Source organism: Biomphalaria glabrata, chromosome 3, assembly GCF_947242115.1.
Source record: "Biomphalaria glabrata chromosome 3, xgBioGlab47.1, whole genome shotgun sequence".
In the NCBI taxonomy this organism is placed as follows: Eukaryota; Metazoa; Mollusca; class Gastropoda; family Planorbidae; genus Biomphalaria; species Biomphalaria glabrata.
Window position 1 is genome coordinate 46,489,054 of NC_074713.1, and position 22,019 is coordinate 46,511,072.

A 22,019-nucleotide genomic window follows, 5' to 3' on the forward strand; every position below is an offset into this window, starting at 1 on the left:
GGAAGTATGGAGACCACTATTGAAGAAAACTTTTAACTTGACTTGGAAGCTGGTATTTCTCTTCCAGATTGTCCACAGTTTTCACATGGCAGTGATTGCGAAGCTTACACGTGTTTTTATCTCTTTAAGTGGTCCTCCATTTCTTGTTATGTTTGACCCTAAGTCATTGAATTAGTCAATTTCTGCTAGTGTTTGACCATTCAACATATGCAACATCTCGTCCTAACTTCACCACGAACAAGTATTTTGCTCTTGTCTGCACTGATTTCCATGCCAACTGCTCTAGCTGCAGCATCCAGTTTTGAAGTCAGATCTTGTTACTTGTCTGCACTGATTTCCATGCCAACTGCTCTAGCTGCAGCATCCAGTTCTGAAGTCAGATCTTGTTACTTGTCTGCACTGATTTCCATGCCAACTGCTCTAGCTGCAGCATCCAGGTTTGAATTCAGATCTTGTTACTTGTCTGTATGTTTTTTAAAGCCTATAAAGTTGTGTACTAGTTTTTTTTCTTTCATAGAAACAGATGACCTTTACATCATTCACCCTACAGATCGCAAGGTCCGATAATGTCTTTTTTTTATTACAAGCAAAAAGTTATGGGCCGGATATGTCACACGGGTCGTAGTTTGGACTTTGCGGACTATAACCTTGGTTAGGCCAATAATAGAATATGCATCCTCCTTTTGGGACCCCTCAACTCAAGAAAACATTAAGAAACTGGAACAGACACAAACAGAGCAGTGAGATTCATAACAAACAAATATTCACATTTGACTAGAGTAACACCTTTAGTAAAATCACTTCAAGATAGAAGACTTAAAAGTAAAGAAGCAATTATACCTAAAACACTGAACCACAATCTTCAACTACAAAAACAACAAGGTTACAAAAGACAGTTTGTGTGGAAACACAAACTCAAAATCGGCCCCCGAAGTAAAATGTTTTACATATTTCGGATAATCCTTCAGAGTTGAAGATAGTTTACTTCCTAGTCCAAATCTCCCGCAGGACGACGGGGGATGGGAGCAGGCAGGGTTTGAACCTTCGACCGTCGATAAATCCGAACGACAGTCCAGCGCGCAAACCGCACGACCAGTGGTCCACCCAGGTAGGCTTCAATATTTTCAGAAAGAACATCCAAATGAAATTATATCAAAGACAAATGAGAGATAAGAATGGAGAAAGAAGGTTAACAGATCTTGTGTAGTGCCCCAACCGTCCCGCAGATCAAAGGATAGGTGAAAGTGAATGTAAAGTTAGATGTGAACCTGGCCTAACTAGTTTGTGGTCTATAGGGCAGATGATGTAAAGTTCATCTGTTTTTGTGGCCTACGGTGAACGAGGGTGTCATGTAGCCAGCACAACGACCAACCGCCTTTACTTTTCCCCAACTAATGTCAGGTACCCATTAGAGCTACGTAGACTCAGAAGTTCAAAATCCCAGTCTTCACCAGGATTCGAACCCGGGACCCTCGGTTCGGAATAAATAATTCCGCTATATAAAAGAAAATTTTAATAAATATGAAGTTTATAAGATTACTATTCGTTTTTAATTGGGTCTAACATATAATGCATACTAATTAGCTTTTTCTCTTTAAAAAACTGCTTGCATAATTGATTTTAAAAATTAGAATTTTCGATTTCAGGACAAAAAAAAGTAGCCGTTGCATCCGAACTTTGAATGGTCTAAAATATTGTGAAGTCGGATTTTCAATATCTTTTCTAGTTTACGAGATCTAAACGGGACGGACGGACAGACGGACAAACATTTCGCACAAAACTAATAGCGTCTTTTCCCCTTTCGGGGGCCACTAAAAATTAATAAAATACTCAGAAAGACACAAAGATAAATGTACATTCCTCGTTCCATGTGCTAGGACAAATTTGTACACAAAAGCTCCTTCTTCCCTAGCGTTATTAGAGCATGGAATGGGTTGCCTGAGCGAGCCAGAAAAACCAGTGACTTAGCAGAATTTAGGTCATTGGTTAATTTGGATGACTAAATGCATGACACGTAGGACGTAATCATCTTCTTTTTTGAAGTAACGTATGTATTATGTAAAATAAGACATACAATATGTCATTTCATATCACCACGATTCTCCGGTGCGCCAAAACGTCATCCGCTATTTGTGTACAGTTGGAATCACATCTCACTCATTCCAAAGTCCCTGAAAAAAATACTCTCGTCTCCTTACGAAACAAAAACAATACTCTCGTCTCCTTACGAAACAAAAACAATACTCTCGTCTCCTTACGAAACAAAAAAAAGTTGTTAAGGAACTAAAACTGCCCGGGCCAGCGGAAATAAAAAACCGAAGCAGCCGAACTCTGAATAGACTCATCCTCTTGCGCAGTGGCAGATCTCGCGGTTTTATTGAGTTATTTAAGAACTACGGCCGAGCCCGCCACCAAGTTTTTAGGGGGCTTTTGCAGAGAAGGAAAGCTCCAGAGGAACAATAGACTGTCTATTACTTGGAAGAGGTCGGCAGTTTAAACACCCAAGAAGACGAGGGGTTCGCGCGTTTATCACCAAATAAATCAAGATCGATAGAGAGAGGAGAAAGAACAAAAAAATTATGGGGTGAAGAAGGGGGGAGGTGGGTCGAGTGTTAAGGAGTTTGAAAGAATGAAAACTTTACACCCCCCTCCGCCCTTTCCCGATACATAAACAACTTATTAACTTTCCGAGAAGCTGCTTTCTGGCGGATCTTTCAGCAGCGGCTTCTCTCCCCCCCCCCTTTATTTCCCCAGCCATGCATTCCCTTGTCCTCCTCCCCCAACCCCCTTATTTTCCCCCTCTCATTGTTCTTTGGGGATATTTTCTTCTTGGCGTGATCTCGTCGACTTCGTGATAATCACGTCGTTAGCGAGATTCATGAACACTGCATTGTCTTTTTTAATAGATCACGTGGGAGGAGAAAAAAAATGCAAGAATGCTAACTGCCCACCCCACCCCTCCTTTTTTTTTTTACCCTTTTCTTGCCTCCCCCCCCCCCCCCCCAATTTTTTTGAAACACATTTTCACAAGTGCATTGCCACAGGTAGGTGCAACAAGAGACACTCTCCTTTCCCTCCCTTTCCCTTGTCACGGAAAAGAAAATTGTGCGGGAATCATTGTCAGACGCCTAAACAAAATATACCCAAATAAAAACAAAACAAAAATTCAAAGTAACTTTTCAGATTTAATTATTTCTTGGACCTGACAATACAAGAACCAATAAAAAAAAATTAAGCCAATTTGTTAAGTAAATATTAATAAATTATTTTTTGGTTGTTTGGTATTGAACAAGGGAAAGAAATTGTACTTTACAGATGTCGTGGTATAGGTTGAATTAGCCCCCTTTTGTGTAGAGCAAAAGTTTGAAATTAACAATACATAACTATCAAATGTACGGACGATTGTCATACACAGGGTCCTCGGTGTATCTCGTGTTAAGAATACACGAGTGAGCTGTATTTTTAAAAGCAGAGTTCATCATTTCTATGCACATTTTAGAACCAATCAAAATTGTAAACTCCTCCACTTGTAGCTTATAGTAATTTTTACATACAACTATACAGTTATAAATATATTTACCATTTTTTTAAATAAATATTTTTAATACGATTTCATGGTTTTAACTTGCTCAATAAGCTATGGTCAAATCACTTGTCTGCACCAGTTTGCAAAAAAAAAAAAAAAAGGGGGGGGGGGGGGAGGGTAAGAAGGAAAAATTGTGAATGTTGACGTGATCGGTTTTTATAAGAATGTTTACATTTTTTAAAAGTTGCATGAACCGAATTCAAGCTCGTCGTCTCAAGACCTCCTCAATTACGTATACAAATCACTGTGCCTAGAAAGTGCTAATTAAAATAAAAGGTTTTATAGATATCTATTGTTAGTTTCAAATTTGTGCTCTACAGTAGTCTACACTAGAGGGGACTAATTAAACTAATCTATCACATCTGTAAAGTACAATTTTTTCCCTTTGTTCAATACCAAAACAAAATAGTTATTTAGTAATTAAATTTAATTAACAAATTGGTTTATTCTTTTATTGGTTCTTTTTTTGTCAGGTAGGAGAAGTAATTGTGCAAAATGTGTAAAATGTCAACTTGACCCGAGAATGGGTGTGGCAGAAATAAAGTGTAGAAACTTTTTACCAGACAGACAGACAGACAGATCGAGTTTATATATTATGTTTTGTAAAAAAAACATCCACAAAGAGCATCACTAAGAGGTATCCCCAGACGGTTATTGTGCTTGTCAATTAATAACAGGTCTCACCACCTTTTTTGTGTTTGTTTGTTTTTCTCGTACATCGAACATTGCAGACAATTCTTGTCTAGAACTCATAAATGCCATCTATACAAAACATGGACACAAGACATAGGTCCAGGACATGAACATAAGACATGAACATACGACATGGACGCAAGACATGAACATAAGACATGGGTACAAGACATGGACACAAGACATATGTCCAGGACATGAACATAAGACATGAACATACGACATGGACGCAAGACATGAACATAAGACATGGGTACAAGACATGGACACAACACATGGGCACAAGCCATTTACGCAAGACATGGGTACAACACTTGGACACAAGACATGGGCAAAACACTTGGACACAACACATGGACACAAGACATGCGCACAACACATTGACACAACACATGGGCACAACACATGGACACAACACATGGACACAACACATGGGCACAAGACATGGACACAACACATGGACACAACACTTGGACACAACACATGGACACATAACATGGGCACAACACATGGACACAACACATGGACACAACACATGGGTACAAGCCATTTACGCAAGACATGGGCACAACACTTGGACACAACACATGGACACAACACATGGACACAAGACATGGGCACAAGTCATTTACGCAAGACATGGGCACAACACTCGGACATACTACATGGACACAACACATGGACACAAGACATAGACAGCAGACATGGGCACAACACTTGGACACAACACATGGACACAACACATGGGCACAAGCCATTTAAGCAAGATATGGGCACAACACTTGGACACAACACATGGACACAACACATGGACACAACACATGGACACAACACATGGACACAACACATGGACACAACACATGGGCACAACACATAGGCAAAACACATGGACACAAGACATGGACACAACACTTGGACATAACACATGGACACAACACATGGACACAACACATGGACACAAGCCATTTAAGCAAGATATGGGCACAACACTTGGACACAACACATGGACACAACACATGGACACAACACATGGACACAACACATGGACACAACACATGGACACAACACATGGGCACAACACATAGGCAAAACACATGGACACAAGACATGGACACAACACTTGGACATAACACATGGACACAACACATGGACACAACACATGGACACAACACATGGGCACAACACATGGACACAACACTTGGACATAACACATGGGCACAACACATGGACACAACACATGGACACAACACATCGACACAACACATGGGCACAACACATGGACACAACACTTGGACATAACACATGGACACAACACATGGGCACAAGCCATTTACGCAAGACATAGACACAACACTTGGACACAACACATGGACACAAGACATGAACATAAGAAATGGACACAACACATGGACACAAGACATGGGCACAAGCCATTTACGCAAGACATGTGCACAACACTTGAACACAACACATGGACACAACACATGGACACAAGACATGGGCACAAGTCATTTACGCAAGAAATGGGCACAACACTCGGACACACTACATGGACACAACACATGGACACAAGACATGGACAGAAGACATTTACACAAGACATGGGCACAACACTTGGACACAACACATGGACACAAGACATGAACATAAGACATGGACACAACACATGGGCACAAGACATGGGCACAAGCCATTTACGCAAGACATGGGCACTACACTTGGACACAACACATGGACACAACACATGGACACAAGACATGGGAACAACACATGGACACAACACATGGGCACAAGCCATTTACGCAAGACATGGGCACTACACTTGGACACAACACATGGACACAACACATGGACACAACACTTCTACACAACACATGGACACATAACATGGGCACAACACATGGACACAACACATGGACACAACACATGGACACAACACATGGGTACAAGCCATTTACGCAAGACATGGGCACAACACTTGGACACAACACATGGACACAACACATGGACACAAGACATGGGCACAAGTCATTTACGCAAGACATGGGCACAACACTCGGACATACTACATGGACACAACACATGGACACAAGACATAGACAGCAGACATGGGCACAACACTTGGACACAACACATGGACACAACACATGGGCACAAGCCATTTAAGCAAAACATGGGCACAACACTTGGACACAACACATGGACACAACACATGGACACAACACATGGACACAACACATGGGCACAACACATGTACACAACACATAGGCAAAACACATGGACACAAGACATGGACACAACACTTGGACATAACACATGGACACAACACATGGACACAACACATGGACACAACACATGGGCACAACACATGGACACAACACTTGGACATAACACATGGGCACAACACATGGACACAACACATGGACACAACACATCGACACAACACATGGGCACAACACATGGACACAACACTTGGACATAACATATGGACACAACACATGGACACAACACATGGGCACAAGCCATTTACGCAAGACATGGGCACAGCACTTGGACACAACACATGGACACAAGACATGAACATAAGACATGGACACAACACATGGACACAAGACATGGGCACAAGCCATTTACGCAAGACATGTGCACAACACTTGGACACAACACATGGACACAACACATGGACACAAGACATGGGCACAAGTCATTTTCGCAAGAAATGGGCACAACACTCGGACACACTACACGGACACAACACATGGACACAAGACATGAACATAAGACATGGACACAACACATGGACACAAGACATGGGCACAAGCCATTTACGCAAGACATGGGCACAACACATGGACACAACACATGGACACAACATATGGACACAACACATGGACACGACACATGGACACAACACATGGAAACATCACATGGACACAAGACATGGACACAAGACATGGACACAAGACATTTACACAAGTCATGGGCACAAGTCATGGGCATAAGACATGGGCATAAGACATGGGCATAAGACATTAGCTAAAGATAGAAGAAGATATTGATACTTTTTCCTCCTCTATCGTCTGAAAGTGTATGCACCGGATATTCACATACAATACAAACTCAATGGCCGCCAATCGAGTTCTCCAGATTGGGGAGAACATAAAGTCTCCAGTTGTTGAATTTATTGGGCAATTCAGTCTGGCAAGGAGGCTCTTATGATTTCATCAGGACATGAATCTTCCGAGACTGTACACCTTAACAAATAAATAAAGCTCTCTCTCGCTCTCTCTTTGTCTCGCTCTCTCTCTCTCCCTAAATAGAAAAACAACCCCTTTCCCCGGGACACTCACAATGGCACCCTGTCGACTTCTTTCTATTAGGTTACAATTCTCTCTTGCTTCCAGCTCCACGCCCTCTCTCCTCGAATCCGTCTACATAAATTAGGGCCTCCCGAGAGAGCCATAGAGACCAGAGACGAGAATGTAGAATGATACTTGACAACAATAGCGAGAGTAAGCAAGAAAATGTAAAATAGGGGAAGCTAGCTCTGGTAGCCAGTGGCGGTAACTCTAATTCCCTTTTCATTTTAAACTTGATACTCTCATTAAATTATGAAATAATCAACTCCCTTTATATAAGGAATATTTCTATTTTATTTTAGTATTTGAATTTTATAGTCATGTAAGATTCATCTAGCATATTTTCTTAAGGAAATTTCGGTTATGACCGAATGTGAATTTTAGTAAGTCCAATTTTTGTATACCTCCTAATAGGTTTGCTGATAGAGTTTCTATAAGGGTGCCTTTACCAATTATTATTTTTTTTTACAAAAATGGGGCTAATATATCCACAAAGTGAAAAACATCTCATTCTTTCTAAAGGTGCCCCCAGGGCCGGTCTTGGATAATTTGAGGCCCTGGGCGAAGAGAATTTTGTAGTCCCCAAATGAAGTTTTTAAAAAATGAAAAAGAAAAAAAGAAAATTACGGAATTTATTCAAAATCTTCCAGACTATATTTAAATCTTCAAATAACTGAAATTCAATTTGCGCGATTTCTGTACTAGAGTCTCCGCTATGGAAATAAACATACAGTCATGGTGCACTACCTCTGACTATTTCTCCTCTTCTTCCAGTGGCTTTGCTTTCATAAAAGTAATAAAAGGTTCGAAATGTAGGTTTGCATGTCCTACACATCCATCCACCGAGATGACGGATACAGCCCACGATGGGTTCTAGCCTGCTTCAACACACCCTTCCATTCAGATCTCTCTTGAGCTTTTCGTCTCTAAGCCCGAATCGTTGTAGATCTGCCTCTACACCATCAAGCCATTGCATCCCTGGTCTAGATTTGGGTTGCCTGCCATTTTGGATTTTGTAGGAATACTATTTTGGCTCCTCTGTTCTCTGACACTCTTTTTAGGTTAAAATAATTTGTCACAATCGAGGGGACTTCATATAATTGTTCTCCATCCAGTTACATCTTGTATAGCACCATTTATTTTTTCTAAGGATTTTCCATTTCTAAAGTATTTATCAGATTTTCTGTTATTATTCAGTTTCGATGTTTTATTTGCATACATGGCTACTGGTCTTATGATGTTTCCGTAGGCCTATATAGTTGGTTTCTTTTTTTTAAATAGCCACAATAATACTCTCAATTTAATTTATAGATTTGTAAATTTATAAATTTGTAAATTTATAGTGATTAAAGTGAGTTTTTTTGGGAACTGGATAATGTGGGTAGTTTAGAGATATTATTTTCTATTCATTGATGTATTTCCCATTTCCTGAAACAAAATTCTGATACGCCGCTGATAAAACATCTTCTTACTTCTCCTTGGCTACTAGTGTGTGGGCCTGTCAGTCACCAGACCCTGACAGCATCGCGTAACAACAATATCCCACAATCATCCCCTTTTACATGGTCCAAAAAAAAAAAAATTCAGATTTAATAATTCATTCACGTCCTCCCCGCACGCCCTCCATCGCCCCCCGCGGCATCCTTAACGGTAAACGTTTGTCTCACAATAAGCCTAACAAGCGCCCTCGTCCACCACTGGGGGGGCGCAATTCAACCGGAAATGTATCGGGAAGATAGTCGAGAAGTTACCATACGTTAACAGTAAGCCTGAGGAACTCTTCAGTTCCTTTTCATTTCTCTACTTCCACCACACCCCCCACGTCCGTTACTTGTTCAATATTAGTCCGTGCAATTCATAATTATGTTGTTATTTGAAGTTTTTCATGCACTCTTACTATTGCGATATTTTCTACAGAAGAGAATTTTTTAAATATTTTTTTTTTTTTCGTTCACGAGGATAAAACTCCGGGGCTATGAAAAGACCAAATCATTCAGAAAATCGCGCCACGGATAAAGCTTGTCGTTCCATTGCGTTGTTGGTCAAGCGTTTCTGATGGCGAGATTACACGCTCAGATGACGAATTAAAGGCCCTTGACTTGCAGCACAATTACCTTTCGTGGGTGCCTTCGAGGGGAAGCAATTCTTGTGGTCCGCGCGAAGAAGATACAATACGGATATACCGGTTATTTCCCGCTTATTTTGAAGGGCGTCGATTGTGTCTACTCCCTTGTGTACCTATTGTAAAAAAAAATTTAAAAAAATTACTGATCAATCTGAGTTACAAGAGTTGAGTGTATTATGTCCCTTTGTGTGAGTTGACATAGCGTGAAAATAGAATACGTCCTGCTACTCAGATCAAGCGTCAACGATTATGGTTTAAGGGGAATTGAATAAAAAAAAAATGGGACAAGAAATCTAAGTAGACTAAATATGTTTGGATTGTTATTTTGAAGTATTAATTATCTCTCCCGTAGTTGATCTTTCAGCGAAACACTCAGTGGGTTGGATCCTTTCCGTCTTGGAATGACATAAAGGATGAATTCATTAGTGAGTGATTGGAACAGGTTAAGTGAGTGATTCTTCACACTCTGCTGCATCACACCGCTTTGCTAACAACACTGCTGAATCTTGCAGTGGCGAGGAAGGAGACGGGAGAGTGGGTGCGGTCCGCACCACTGAAAATGAACAATGAAATTGTCAAATTTTTTGTGAAATCAATTTTTTTTATATCTATAATTGTTGTCGGCCTCCTCCAGTCGTAACGTGCAACACTTTTTCACGTGACTGTGGAGCTCTATTTTGGAAAGATACTGTTGTCCACATATCTGGCAGGTGTTCTGACTAGGATCTTGTGTGCTGTGCAAGTCTAATAATATTTCATCACGCAGTCTAAACTAGCCGAGGAACATTACAATTAAAATTGATATACATACTCAAGACTTCTGAAGACTTCAACTGATGTATTTATTTACAAATGGGATGCTCATCTTGTCTCCCTAGCCGTCGTTAACTTATCAGTCTCTATCACTATTCTTCCTTCTCTAGGATATAGCCATCTTGGTCTCCTATCATGCACCCGTATTCTTCAACGTCATTCATCTGTCTGACTACGTCGCTACTTTTACCATCGCTAAAAACAATGCACAATATATTTATTCACAAAACTAAAATAATATTTAAACTAAACTAGGTCACTAGCATTTTTTGCTTATCTTCTTATGTAGAAAGTGACTAGAAGAATAGAAGAAATTTATAGATGTTGGTGGTTGGCAGATCTAGTTGAGTAGAGATGTTTAACAATCTGTTTACTTGAGATGGTATCCATTACAATAGCGAGGTCTTAGATACAATAGCGAGGTCTTAGATACCATAGCGAGGTCTTAGATACAATAGCGAGGTCTTAGATACCATAGCGAGGTCTTAGATACAATAGCAAGGTCTTAGATACAATAGCGAGGTCTTAGATACAATAGCGAGTCTTAGATACAATAGCGAGGTCTTAGGTACAATAGCGAGGTCTTATATACATTAGCGAGTTGTTACCAACTCACCAACAGAACAAATAGTATTAAATAAGATAATCTTTCTTTTTAGAACACCAAAACTTTATCACAGAAATATGGGCGCAGTCCACGTCGGTCAAAAATCACTACAAGTGATCATCTTGTCGTCCGTTATTCTTTAACCAATTTCCGTTCCAACTTTTTAATGTGCTGTCGCGTCACTAGGGAAATACCCAAATAAACCCAACTTCTATGCGTCTTACTATTGAGGCATTACAGGTGTACAAACTTACTAAGGAGACTCCTTGTCATAACCATAAATGAAGCATTGAAACAATTATGTAGAATAAAATATTATAGACCACTATCAACTTCATAAAAGTGGAAATTGATTTGTAAAAAATAATTTAAAAATATGTAATATTTGTTTTCTTATAGCTTTATCTTTGAGAATAAAATATTTATTCGTTCTTGTGTCTTAAGTCCAGTGCAAGAAAGCTAACTCTGAAAACTTCTCAATCAGACGGGCTAATTATGCTGTTACCTCCCATGAAAAATGGAGTTGTAGATAAAACCTATACATAAAGCGACTTGGTCTCGTCCAGACTTGACATCTAGAATTGTAATGAATGAAAAGTAATGATCCACGTAAAACCTTACAAATTAAGTAATGAAAATATTTTTGGGGCTTTCTTCCATCCCCACCAGTGCAAGCTGATTTTAGAATAACATATTAGCATTTAAGAAAACCTTATCGATACAATAGTTCTAGTTACATCTTAAGCAAGTTTAAATAACTGCATTTAATAATCTAATTAATACCACTCCATTATAAGTATATTTTAGACACTCTACCCACTACATTTAAGCCATATTATAACTGTATTTTAGAAAATGTATTCACTACATCTAAGGCTCAGATGATATCACAAGAGTACGTACATTTTTGTTTAGTCGGCTCTGTCTGGTGACACGTCGTCTGACTGCTTAGAATCTAATGTTCCATACCACATTGTTTAGTGACTAGAATCTAATGTTCCATACCACATTGTTTAGTGACTAGAATCTAATGTTCCATACCACATTGTTTAGTTACTATCTTGAATCATTCTTGATCAGTGTTTCCCAAATTATGTTCCTCGGAACCCTAGTGTTCCGCGAGGCCTGAACAGGTGTTCTATGAACTACTGGAAAAAATTAAGTAGTAGGCCACCACGTGATTTAATCTCTCTAATAACAATAAACCAAAGAGTTCCGCTAAATACTCGGAAAGTGCGAAGTGTTCCGTTATGGAAACAAAGTTTGAAAACCCCATTCTAGATGAAAAAAATAGGCTTGCGTGTGTCTTAGTGTGTGTCTGTGTGTGTATGTCTGTGTGTGTGCGTTTAATATTAAGAACGACGATGGAGGATAGGGGGGGGGGAGGGCAGATAACTCTCAAATACATGTTTTAGCAAATAACAATGTATCATGGTCAGTGATTGTAATCCAGAGCGCAGAGAGAGGGAGAGAGAGAGAGTTGATAAGGTGAAAAGAAGGAGGGAATGATACAGTACGTTCTTATTTCCACCTCTCCTTTCTCCCTCTAGTTCTGCTTTAATACCTGCCTGTAAGACCTGATGTAGTCAGACCCCATAATCCACCTCACGAATAATATCCAGCGACCGTCTTTAAGCTTGGAAAGACCAAAAATAATCTCAAAAAATAAACTATTTAGTGATATGTATCTGCTGCACCAACAACGTGACCGCAAACTTTGGACAAAAAATAAACTATTTAGTGATATGTATCTGCTGCACCAACAACGTGACCGCAAACTTTGGACAAAAAATAAACTATTTAGTGATATGTATCTGCTGCACCAACAACGTGACCGCAAACTTTGGACAAAAAATAAACTATTTAGTGATATGTATCTGCTGCACCAACAACGTGACCGCAAACTTTGGACAAAAAATAAACTATTTAGTGATATGTATCTGCTGCACCAACAACGTGACCGCAAACTTTGGACAAAAAATAAACTATTTAGTGATATGTATCTGCTGCACCAACAACGTGACCGCAAACTTTGGACAAAAAATAAACTATTTAGTGATATGTATCTGCTGCACCAACAACGTGACCGCAAACTTTGGACAAAAAATAAACTATTTAGTGATATGTATCTGCTGCACCAACAACGTGACCGCAAACTTTGGACAAAAAATAAACTATTTAGTGATATGTATCTGCTGCACCAACAACGTGACCGCAAACTTTGGACAAAAAAATAAACTATTTAGTGATATGTATCTGCTGCACCAACAACGTGACCGCAAACTTTGGACAAAAAATAAACTATTTAGTGATATGTATCTGCTGCACCAACAACGTGACCGCAAACTTTGGACAAAAAATAAACTATTTAGTGATATGTATCTGCTGCACCAACAACGTGACCGCAAACTTTGGACAAAAAATAAACTATTTAGTGATATGTATCTGCTGCACCAACAACGTGACCGCAAACTTTGGACAAAAAATAAACTATTTAGTGATATGTATCTGCTGCACCAACAACGTGACCGCAAACTTTGGACAAAAAATAAACTATTTAGTGATATGTATCTGCTGCACCAACAACGTGACCGCAAACTTTGGACAAAAAAAAAACTATTTAGTGATATGTATCTGCTGCACCAACAACGTGACCGCAAACTTTGGACAAAAAAAAAACTAAGCTGACAGCGGTAGTCGAGTCTGTATTCCGCTGAGGGTCCAGAGATATTCACCACCGAGTGAATGGTCACTCGCTGGTCAACATCGAGTCAATGGTTACTCGCCGGTCAACAGCGAATCTTTCGTAGGAATTCTGTTGACAGTCAAACATCGGGGGGAAAAAAAAACTTGTTTGTGGTCAAAGTTTCTCAATTGGTCATCTAAAGTAAACGGTCACTCCACATAGGTAGCCTGTTAATCTCTGCCGACAACAAACATCTGCGGGTGGGGAGGGGGGACCGAAGTGGGGGGAGGGCGTGCCCTTTATCCCAACAGTGAAAGTCAGGCCGTTGGTCAAGCCGGCATCAAAAGACTACTACGGCGGAAGTCCTAGAGAATGGGATTATAAGGGTAACTCTAGTAAATACATTAGCGTACGAGGGGAGTTAACTTAGTTCAAGGGAGATGACTTTCAGTGTATTAAGTGTTATTAACACGGCAAGCCTCTCTATTTTCTAACTCCTTTCGGCCCCTGGTCGGCAAATAATCCCCTGTGTTCAAACTGCGGACAGAGGACTAAGTCTTAAGCTACAGCCCGTAGAACAAAGGCCGATGTTGATTTGAGATATGATCTGCCCCCACGGTCTCAAAAAACAATCCTCACGAAGAGCTGTAGATGGGCCACACACGGCAAACATAGTCATGAGAGCCAATGTTATACCGTGGTTTAACCGCGGTAATTATTTTTTTTTTTGTAGCTTAGCTACCAAATGGAGTGTAGGAGGTTTTAATAGCGATTAACTTTCTATTTTTTCCATAAGTTCCCTGTGTTTAAAGTAAAAAAATCATCTTGGGCCCCTCAGATTCAATGTAACAACAATCGGTAATATTCAAAATGATACATTTTTTTTAAATCGTAAAGATTAATTATAACATTTTGTGTATGAACATAAGACATATTATAAGTTTGAAGTTTTCCTATGATAGAAAATAACAGAAAAGTATGTGATAAAAGACCATTTTGTGACCTACATATTATGTCCCTTACACATCGCCTCCGGACACAGTCTCTTCTCTTTGCAAGTTATTTGATTTGATTTCCAAAGACACTAAACAAAAAAAAAAAAAGGTTTCTGTAGTTTGATTTTTTTTTTTCGTGAAAATCTACAATACAGTGTCTGAGGTGGAGATGTCAACATCTATTAGTCGAATTAAGGTCGCAACTACAATGTACTTTAGGTTCCACTTAGAATTTGACAAATAGAAGGACGGATTAAATTTTTAGGCTTAGAATAGTCATACTTTTTCACTCTTTTTTTAATACTCTTTTGTAATCCTCTCCTTTTTAATCTTCTCTTTTTTTAATCCTCTATTTTTTCAATTCTCTCTTTTTAATCCTCTCTCTCTCTCTCTTTCTATATTTTTAATCTTCTATTTTTTCAATTCTCTCTTTTTAATCCTCTCTCTCTCTCTCTCTTTCTTTATTTTTAATCCTCTTTTTTTTCAATTATCTTTTTTTAGTCCTATCTTTTAAGCCTGTCTCTCCTTTCTTCTCTATCCTCTCTCACTTTTCTCTTTACTCTCTATATTCCCTTTTGTTATCTCTTCTCTATCATTTCTCTCTCTTTTATTCTTCTCCACTCTCTAATTCCTTTCTTTTTTTTCTACTCTTTCACCTCTCTCTCTCTCTCTCTCTTCTCTTCTTTCGTACACCTCGCTCTTTCTCTCCTTTCTCTTTTCTTTTTTAGCTCCCCCCGAAAGGGGAAAAGACGCTATTAGTTTTCTGTGGTCTGTCTGTCCGTCCGTCCGTCTGTCCCGTTATATATCTCGTAAACTATAAAAGATATTAATAATCCGACATCATGATATTTTAGACCATTCAAAGTTCTGATGCAACTGCTACTTCTTTTCTTCTCTGAAAACGAAAAAGTTAATTTTCAAAATCAACTATGGAAGCAGTTTTTTCATAAAAATACACCATTTTTAGAACTATTCACTACTAATAGTAACAAACACGGGAGGCTATTTAGTAAGGAAGATATATTTATACCATTTTTTTAAACACATTTATGCAAACGGTTTTAGATCATTTGTAAAAAAAAATTCTTATTTTTTACAATTATATTGCTAAGTTATGTAAGTTCTAATACATTAACTAATACATTTACGTAAATATTTGTATACTTGTATTTTTAAAGAGAAAAAATCGAATTAGAATACATCTAAGTGGAACATGATTTAAAACAACAATTAATAACTAGTTATTCATATTATCGCGTAAACTGCAACATGCCAGTGGCACTACGAAACACCGAACTAAAGAAAGAGGAGATATTTTTCTTCTTAATGCCTTGAATAAGAGATTGACCCTTTACAGAACAATTAGATCAATTAGATACTCATTATAGGAAAAAAAGGTAGGCAAGGTTCACATCAAACTTCTCCTTCACTTTCACCTATCCCTTGGTCTGCTGGACCGTTGGGGCACCACACAAGATATGTCAAACTTCTTTCTCCATTCTTCTCTGTCATTAGCCTTTGATAGAATTTCATTCTAATATTTTTCTGAAAATATTGAAAAAGGCCGATTTTGAGTTTGTGTTTCCACGCAAATTGTCTTTGTAACTTTGTTTCCACGCAAATTGTCTTTGTAACTTTGTTTCCACGCAAATTGTCTTTGTAACCTTGTTTCCACGCAAATTGCCTGTGTAACTTTGTTTCCACGCAAATTGTCTTTGTAACCTTGTTTCCACGCAAATTGTCTTTGTAACTTTGTTTCCACGCAAATTGTCTTTGTAACATTGTTTCCACGCAAATTGTCTTTGTAACTTTGTTTCCACGCAAATTGTCTTTGTAACTTTGTTTCCACGCAAATTGTCTTTGTAACCTTGTTTCCACGCAAATTGTCTTTGTAACTTTGTTTCCACGCAAATTGTCTTTGTAACTTTGTTTCCACGCAAATTGTCTTTGTAACTTTGTTTCCACGCAAATTGTCTTTGTAACTTTGTTTCCACGCAAATTGTCTTTGTAACCTTGTTTCCACGCAAATTGTCTTTGTAACTTTGTTTCCACGCAAATTGTCTTTGTAACTTTGTTTCCACGCAAATTGTCTTTGTAACTTTGTTTCCACGCAAATTGTCTTTGTAACTTTGTTTCCACGCAAATTGTCTTTGTAACTTTGTTTCCACGCAAATTGTCATTGTAACTTTGTTTCTAATCGTCTTTGTTTCTTCTGTCTCTTCATTCTCCTCATTCTCTCCGCGCACTCTCTTTACTTCTTGTCCTCTCTCTCTCTCTCTCTCTCTCTTTCTCTCTCTCTCTCTCTCTCTCTCTCTTTCTCTCTCTCTCTCTCTTAGTGTTCAGTCTCACACTAGTCTCCCTTCACTTTTCACCTAGAATTATTAATGACCAGTCCTGCGAGAGTCAACACTGGATATGAAACGTGGAACTAAGCAGTGCCGCGTCTTCTTAATCCGCATCAGCAATTAGACCGCGGACATGACTCTTCCACTGCTTGACTAACGCCAGGGATGTGTCTTCTACTTCGCGGGAGTGCGCGAACTTCGGTGTCAACACGCGCAATGCCAACATCTCCGGGAATATGCGTACAACCGAGCGCGTCACTTTCACATAATCCCGCCACTTGTCGCAAGGATATCAGTCTCTTTCGTTTTCACAGTAAGTTGTGGACAACAATTAATTAACGTCTGGAAAACCTGAACTTCAAGTCTTCAGCAAGAAAGATGTGGGCCTCATGTCTTAAAAAAAACTACATAACACTTATTGTACCTTCAAATATCAAATCTCATAACTAGATCGAGGGATGGACATAATAGTATCTTTTTTTTGTTCCCCAATTCCTACTGTTTAGTTTCACTCTCTTCATGCGATTTAAAAAATAAATAAAAAGAAAAGGTTAGGGTGGGCTGATGTCTGGAAATTCCCGAAACGTGGTATCGAAGTTGATATTTTTGTTAAATGACGAAACGATCCAATTCGATCCGATTAGTTTCAATTCGATGCTATTCGGATCCGATTCATTTCGATCCGATCCAATGAGATTCAATCAGAGTCTACCATCAGCTTCCTTACGTAGGAATACATTTAAAAAAACAACAACAACGAAACTGTTTTTTATATTGCTTGGGTCAAGAATTTTCTTTTAATTAAAAAAAAAGTGGCGCTTTATTTTTTAGTTTTGGTAATGATGGTAAAAAGGTTTTGTAGTTCTTCGAAGAATTGTGGGATTGGGTGCCACATTTAGTTTTAAACATCTAAAAATAGCTTACCTGTTACCGAAGCCTCGTATAGGACTTAAAATAGAAAAAAAAAAGTATATTGCGTGTCTGTATGTGTGTCTGTTCTTCGATTTGGAAAAAAATGGGTAGAGAAGATCCTCCCAATAAAACAATAGAGTAAACTTTTGGAAAAAGGGGGGGGGGGGGTTTCCAAAGTCGTAAAATGTCTTCATTATTTCTTCTCCCTAGCCTCGCACACCCAAGTGGCGTAGCTAGAGTGGGGGAGGGCGGTCCAAATTCGAAAGTTCCCCCAAGGGTCCCCAAATGGATGTCCTATTTTTTTTTCACATTAAATATTACATTTTGCGCCACTGCCATATAATCTCGCTATTCGCGTGGAGTCAAAAATACCAGAAAGCATCGATCTCGATGATGTCATGTATACATTAAGTACATTATCTCATCTCACGGTGTCGAATGACAAAATGCAGGGGCGCCCAAAAAGGTCAAGCCCCTTGTGCCCCCCCAAAATCCCTAACTTCGCCACTGCCTCACCCCCGCCCATCCCCACAATCTTCTGCTACTGCTTTCATGTATGTAAATGAGATTGCAAATGTGAAACCATGTTAGTTCGAGAAACACCTTAGAAACTGATCCAACTCTTCAACGATGTCCCCCCCCACCTCTTGAAGCCCACACACTTCAACTTTTTTTTTCAACCCACACACACCCTTTTCATTTTGTTAACTAATTCTCCCCAGGTCCATTGTCGGACACCGGCTCAAAAGAGGGACCGCGACTTGCTGCAGCTCTTTCAGTGGGGTTCCCTGGCTTGAACAAGCGCCTTCCTTCGCCACTTGACTTTTCCGAGCTGCTCTCAGGGGCGAGAGTAATGGAGGGAAACTCAAACACTATTTGACAAAGTAGGGTCCCGCTAGCATCGGGTGAGTGTGTGTATCTGAGAAGGGGGGTGAAACTCTATAACTTTGTAAAGGAAAGACGAGGGGGGCGTGTTTCTTGAGTCAACACTCGGCTAAATACCCGGATGATCCCGAAGAGTTTGTTGACAGAACCGGTTGACATTGTGGAGTGGATTTCAGCAGGAAATTTTATTTCTCTAAACGGAACACACACACAAAAATTTAACAGTTATTTGATCCTAGTTCTAGGTTGTCGTTCTTTCTCCTAATGGCTAGGGTTAGGTCTCTAACTCTTTAAAGCTATTCTAATAAAGAAATTCTCTATCTTTTATCACTCATGTCTCTTATTATTTCTTTCCTTTCTCCCTATTAATCTCTCTTTCCTGTCTCCCCCTCTCTTTATCTATCTTACCTTTCTATATTTCTCTTGTATCTAATTCCTTTCTCCCTTTTCTCTGTTGTCTCTCTCTCTTCTCCTTTTTCTTTCTCTATTTCTTATCTTTCTCTCTTCTCTCTTCATCAAGGTTCATTTATTTCATCTCTTTTTTTTTAATCAACTCTTTAAAGTGTATACTTTTTTATTATTATTTTTTTTTGTTCTTTGTTTATTTGTTTTGGAAGTTTTTTTAAAAATCATTTCATCAGCATTTTCAAATCTTTAAGTGCTTAAATTTTATTTGGTTGAACTTGATCAAATGAACTTTCAGAATCCTACAGGGTACAGTGCCCGGCGAAAAAAAAAAGCTGAAAACAGATGTATTTTTGACGTCACGGTTTCGTTTTCAGAATTTAAAAAAAAAAAATTGATCATGAAAGTTTACAGAATTTTTATTGGAGATTTTCACGAAAAACTAAAAAAAAAAAAAAAAAGTCAAAGACTATAAATTGTTCTGCACTGTTGCTAATTAAATGAAAATAAATTAGTATTTTTTTAAAACAAATATCTCAATGCGTGGCAGTCGATCTACGTATAAAATCTATTTTATAACCACTAGTTAGTTACATATTTGTTGTTATATAAAATATAATTCATGCAGTGGAAATGGAAATAGAAGAAACACAACGGAACTATTTTGTGCTTCAAACGGAGAAGCCCAGGCAATCAGGTTCCGGAGTGCCAAAAAGTACACAGTAGGTATATGATGTTTTTTTGATAAAAAAAAGCTTATCAACGCTTCAGTTGTTTTTATTATTTTTTGTACACCGGATGCACCAAAAGCTAGCTATTTATAGTTTTCCCGCCAAAAATGATAATGTCCAATTGCGATTTTTTTTTTTCAAAATCGTTATGACTCAATCTTCTGTTTGTTAATGGCGCTGTATCAATCACATGAGCTTAGAGTCAATCTCTGGTAATGCCAGAGATTCTTTATTGGGAAACAAAATTAATTGCAGTTTCCTTAACAGGGTCCACTTTGCTGATGTATAATATTTCTGCACAAGTACCGCTCTTTGACAATTAAAGAGAATTTGCAGGACTTCGAATACAAGGTAGTTGTCAGCATCCCATCGGCTAATATAACAATGTGCTGCTTATATTGTAATTTTAGTCCAAATTTTAGCGATTAGTCTACAAGCGTAGTATAAACATTGTCTGTTGTTTTTTTCCAAATACCATCATAATAAATAGAGAATTCATTTTTTAAACCAGGAAATAACTGACATTTACAACTTGACGCCGAGACAAACAAATCAAATTCCAAGAATCTGTTAAAATAGTAAAATAATCCTAATGTACGACGTAGATGGACAATGTATGATGTATTAGTTATTGTTTATAATCGTAATAATAATTATTATTATAATAATAATAATCCTTATTATCTTTGAGGAATTTTGTTTTACAATTGCGCATTACAAATAACAAAACATAATTAGAGCAAACAATGTGTACGATAGCACGCAAGATATACATTCATACTCCATCGTCTCTTAAATATTGCATGTGAAATTTACAGTAGTAAGCTACATTTTATTCAACGATTTAATTGCCAAAGGAATAAATGAGTTCTTGTGTCTATTTGTTTGTTTGTTTTTCAGTGTGTTATATATCTGAACTATGAAGAAGAGGGTGATTTTTTGGGCCTAAATTTTCTATAGCTTTTATTAAAACTGGTGCATATAAATAAATAAATAAATATATATATATATATATGTCTATAACATAATTCTTTAAAAACAATCTTAAGTGATGTAAGTGGGCACAGCATTTTACTACCCGAAGCATGTCCAGCTGCATTAGATACTGTGCAACCCATACATATAAGAAGAATACAATAATGTGAATAAAATAGTTTTTGCAATATGCATACCAAGCGCGCCAACATTTCTCCACATATTTTTGGTTAAGCCTGAGTTCATTAAAGAGGTCACCAAACATTATAGTCCAAAGTTTGAAATTTGTCAATGGAGTTCTGGCTTCAAGATTTCTTCCTTGTAGTTCCGGAGTTAGGGAAACGCCAGAAGTGATTGCCTGTATGGTTTGGTCTGTTGACTACTTCAACTTGAAAGGCTTCAGATCTCTCTGTCAAGACAGTCACCTTAGTCTGAGTGGTCCCCCTTTTCAATTATATACCAGTGTTGTTGGGTTTTTCTTTATCAAACATAAAAAAAATTTACTCCGACAAACACACACACACTCGCATTACACTAACATAAACACACTCACAATGCAACAAACAACAACACACACACACACTCACAATATACAAACACACACACACTCTCACAAAACACAAACACACACACTCTCACAATACACAAACACACACATACACAAAGTCGTTAGACACGTAAGCGTTACAAGAAAAGATGAATCAGTAGTTCTCAAAGTAAACGTTTTGTAGAGCCTAACTGCCAAACTTCCAGAAACTCTCCATGGTATGCAGCTCTCACACACACACACACACACACACACACATATATATATATATATACATATACATACATACATACATACATACAATCATATATCCATATAGATTTAAGTTATTATGAAAATGTATTGTTGAGTGAAA

General features: G+C 38.3%; 2 protein-coding genes across 2 annotated transcripts; both read left to right on the top strand.

Annotated features, from left to right (window-relative positions):
- The first annotated feature begins 5,230 nt into the window (after positions 1-5,230).
- On the top strand, positions 5,231-5,578 carry LOC129925111 (uncharacterized). Its single transcript, XM_056023474.1, has one exon. It carries the CDS (start codon positions 5,231-5,233, stop codon positions 5,576-5,578), a length of 348 nt encoding a protein of 115 aa, XP_055879449.1.
- A 354-nt stretch (positions 5,579-5,932) lies between these two features.
- Positions 5,933-6,445, top strand: LOC129925112 (uncharacterized). The gene has a single exon (XM_056023475.1). The coding sequence runs from the start codon at positions 5,933-5,935 to the stop codon at positions 6,443-6,445; it is 513 nt and encodes a 170-aa protein (XP_055879450.1).
- Positions 6,446-22,019: the final 15,574 nt, after the last annotated feature.

What these genes read in the sequence shown, in the direction of transcription:
- LOC129925111 (XM_056023474.1), top strand. Translation starts at nt 5,231, where the DNA reads ATGGACACAAGCCATTTAAGCAAGATATGGGCACAACACTTGGACACA.
- LOC129925112 (XM_056023475.1), top strand. Translation starts at nt 5,933, where the DNA reads ATGGACACAACACATGGGCACAAGACATGGGCACAAGCCATTTACGCA.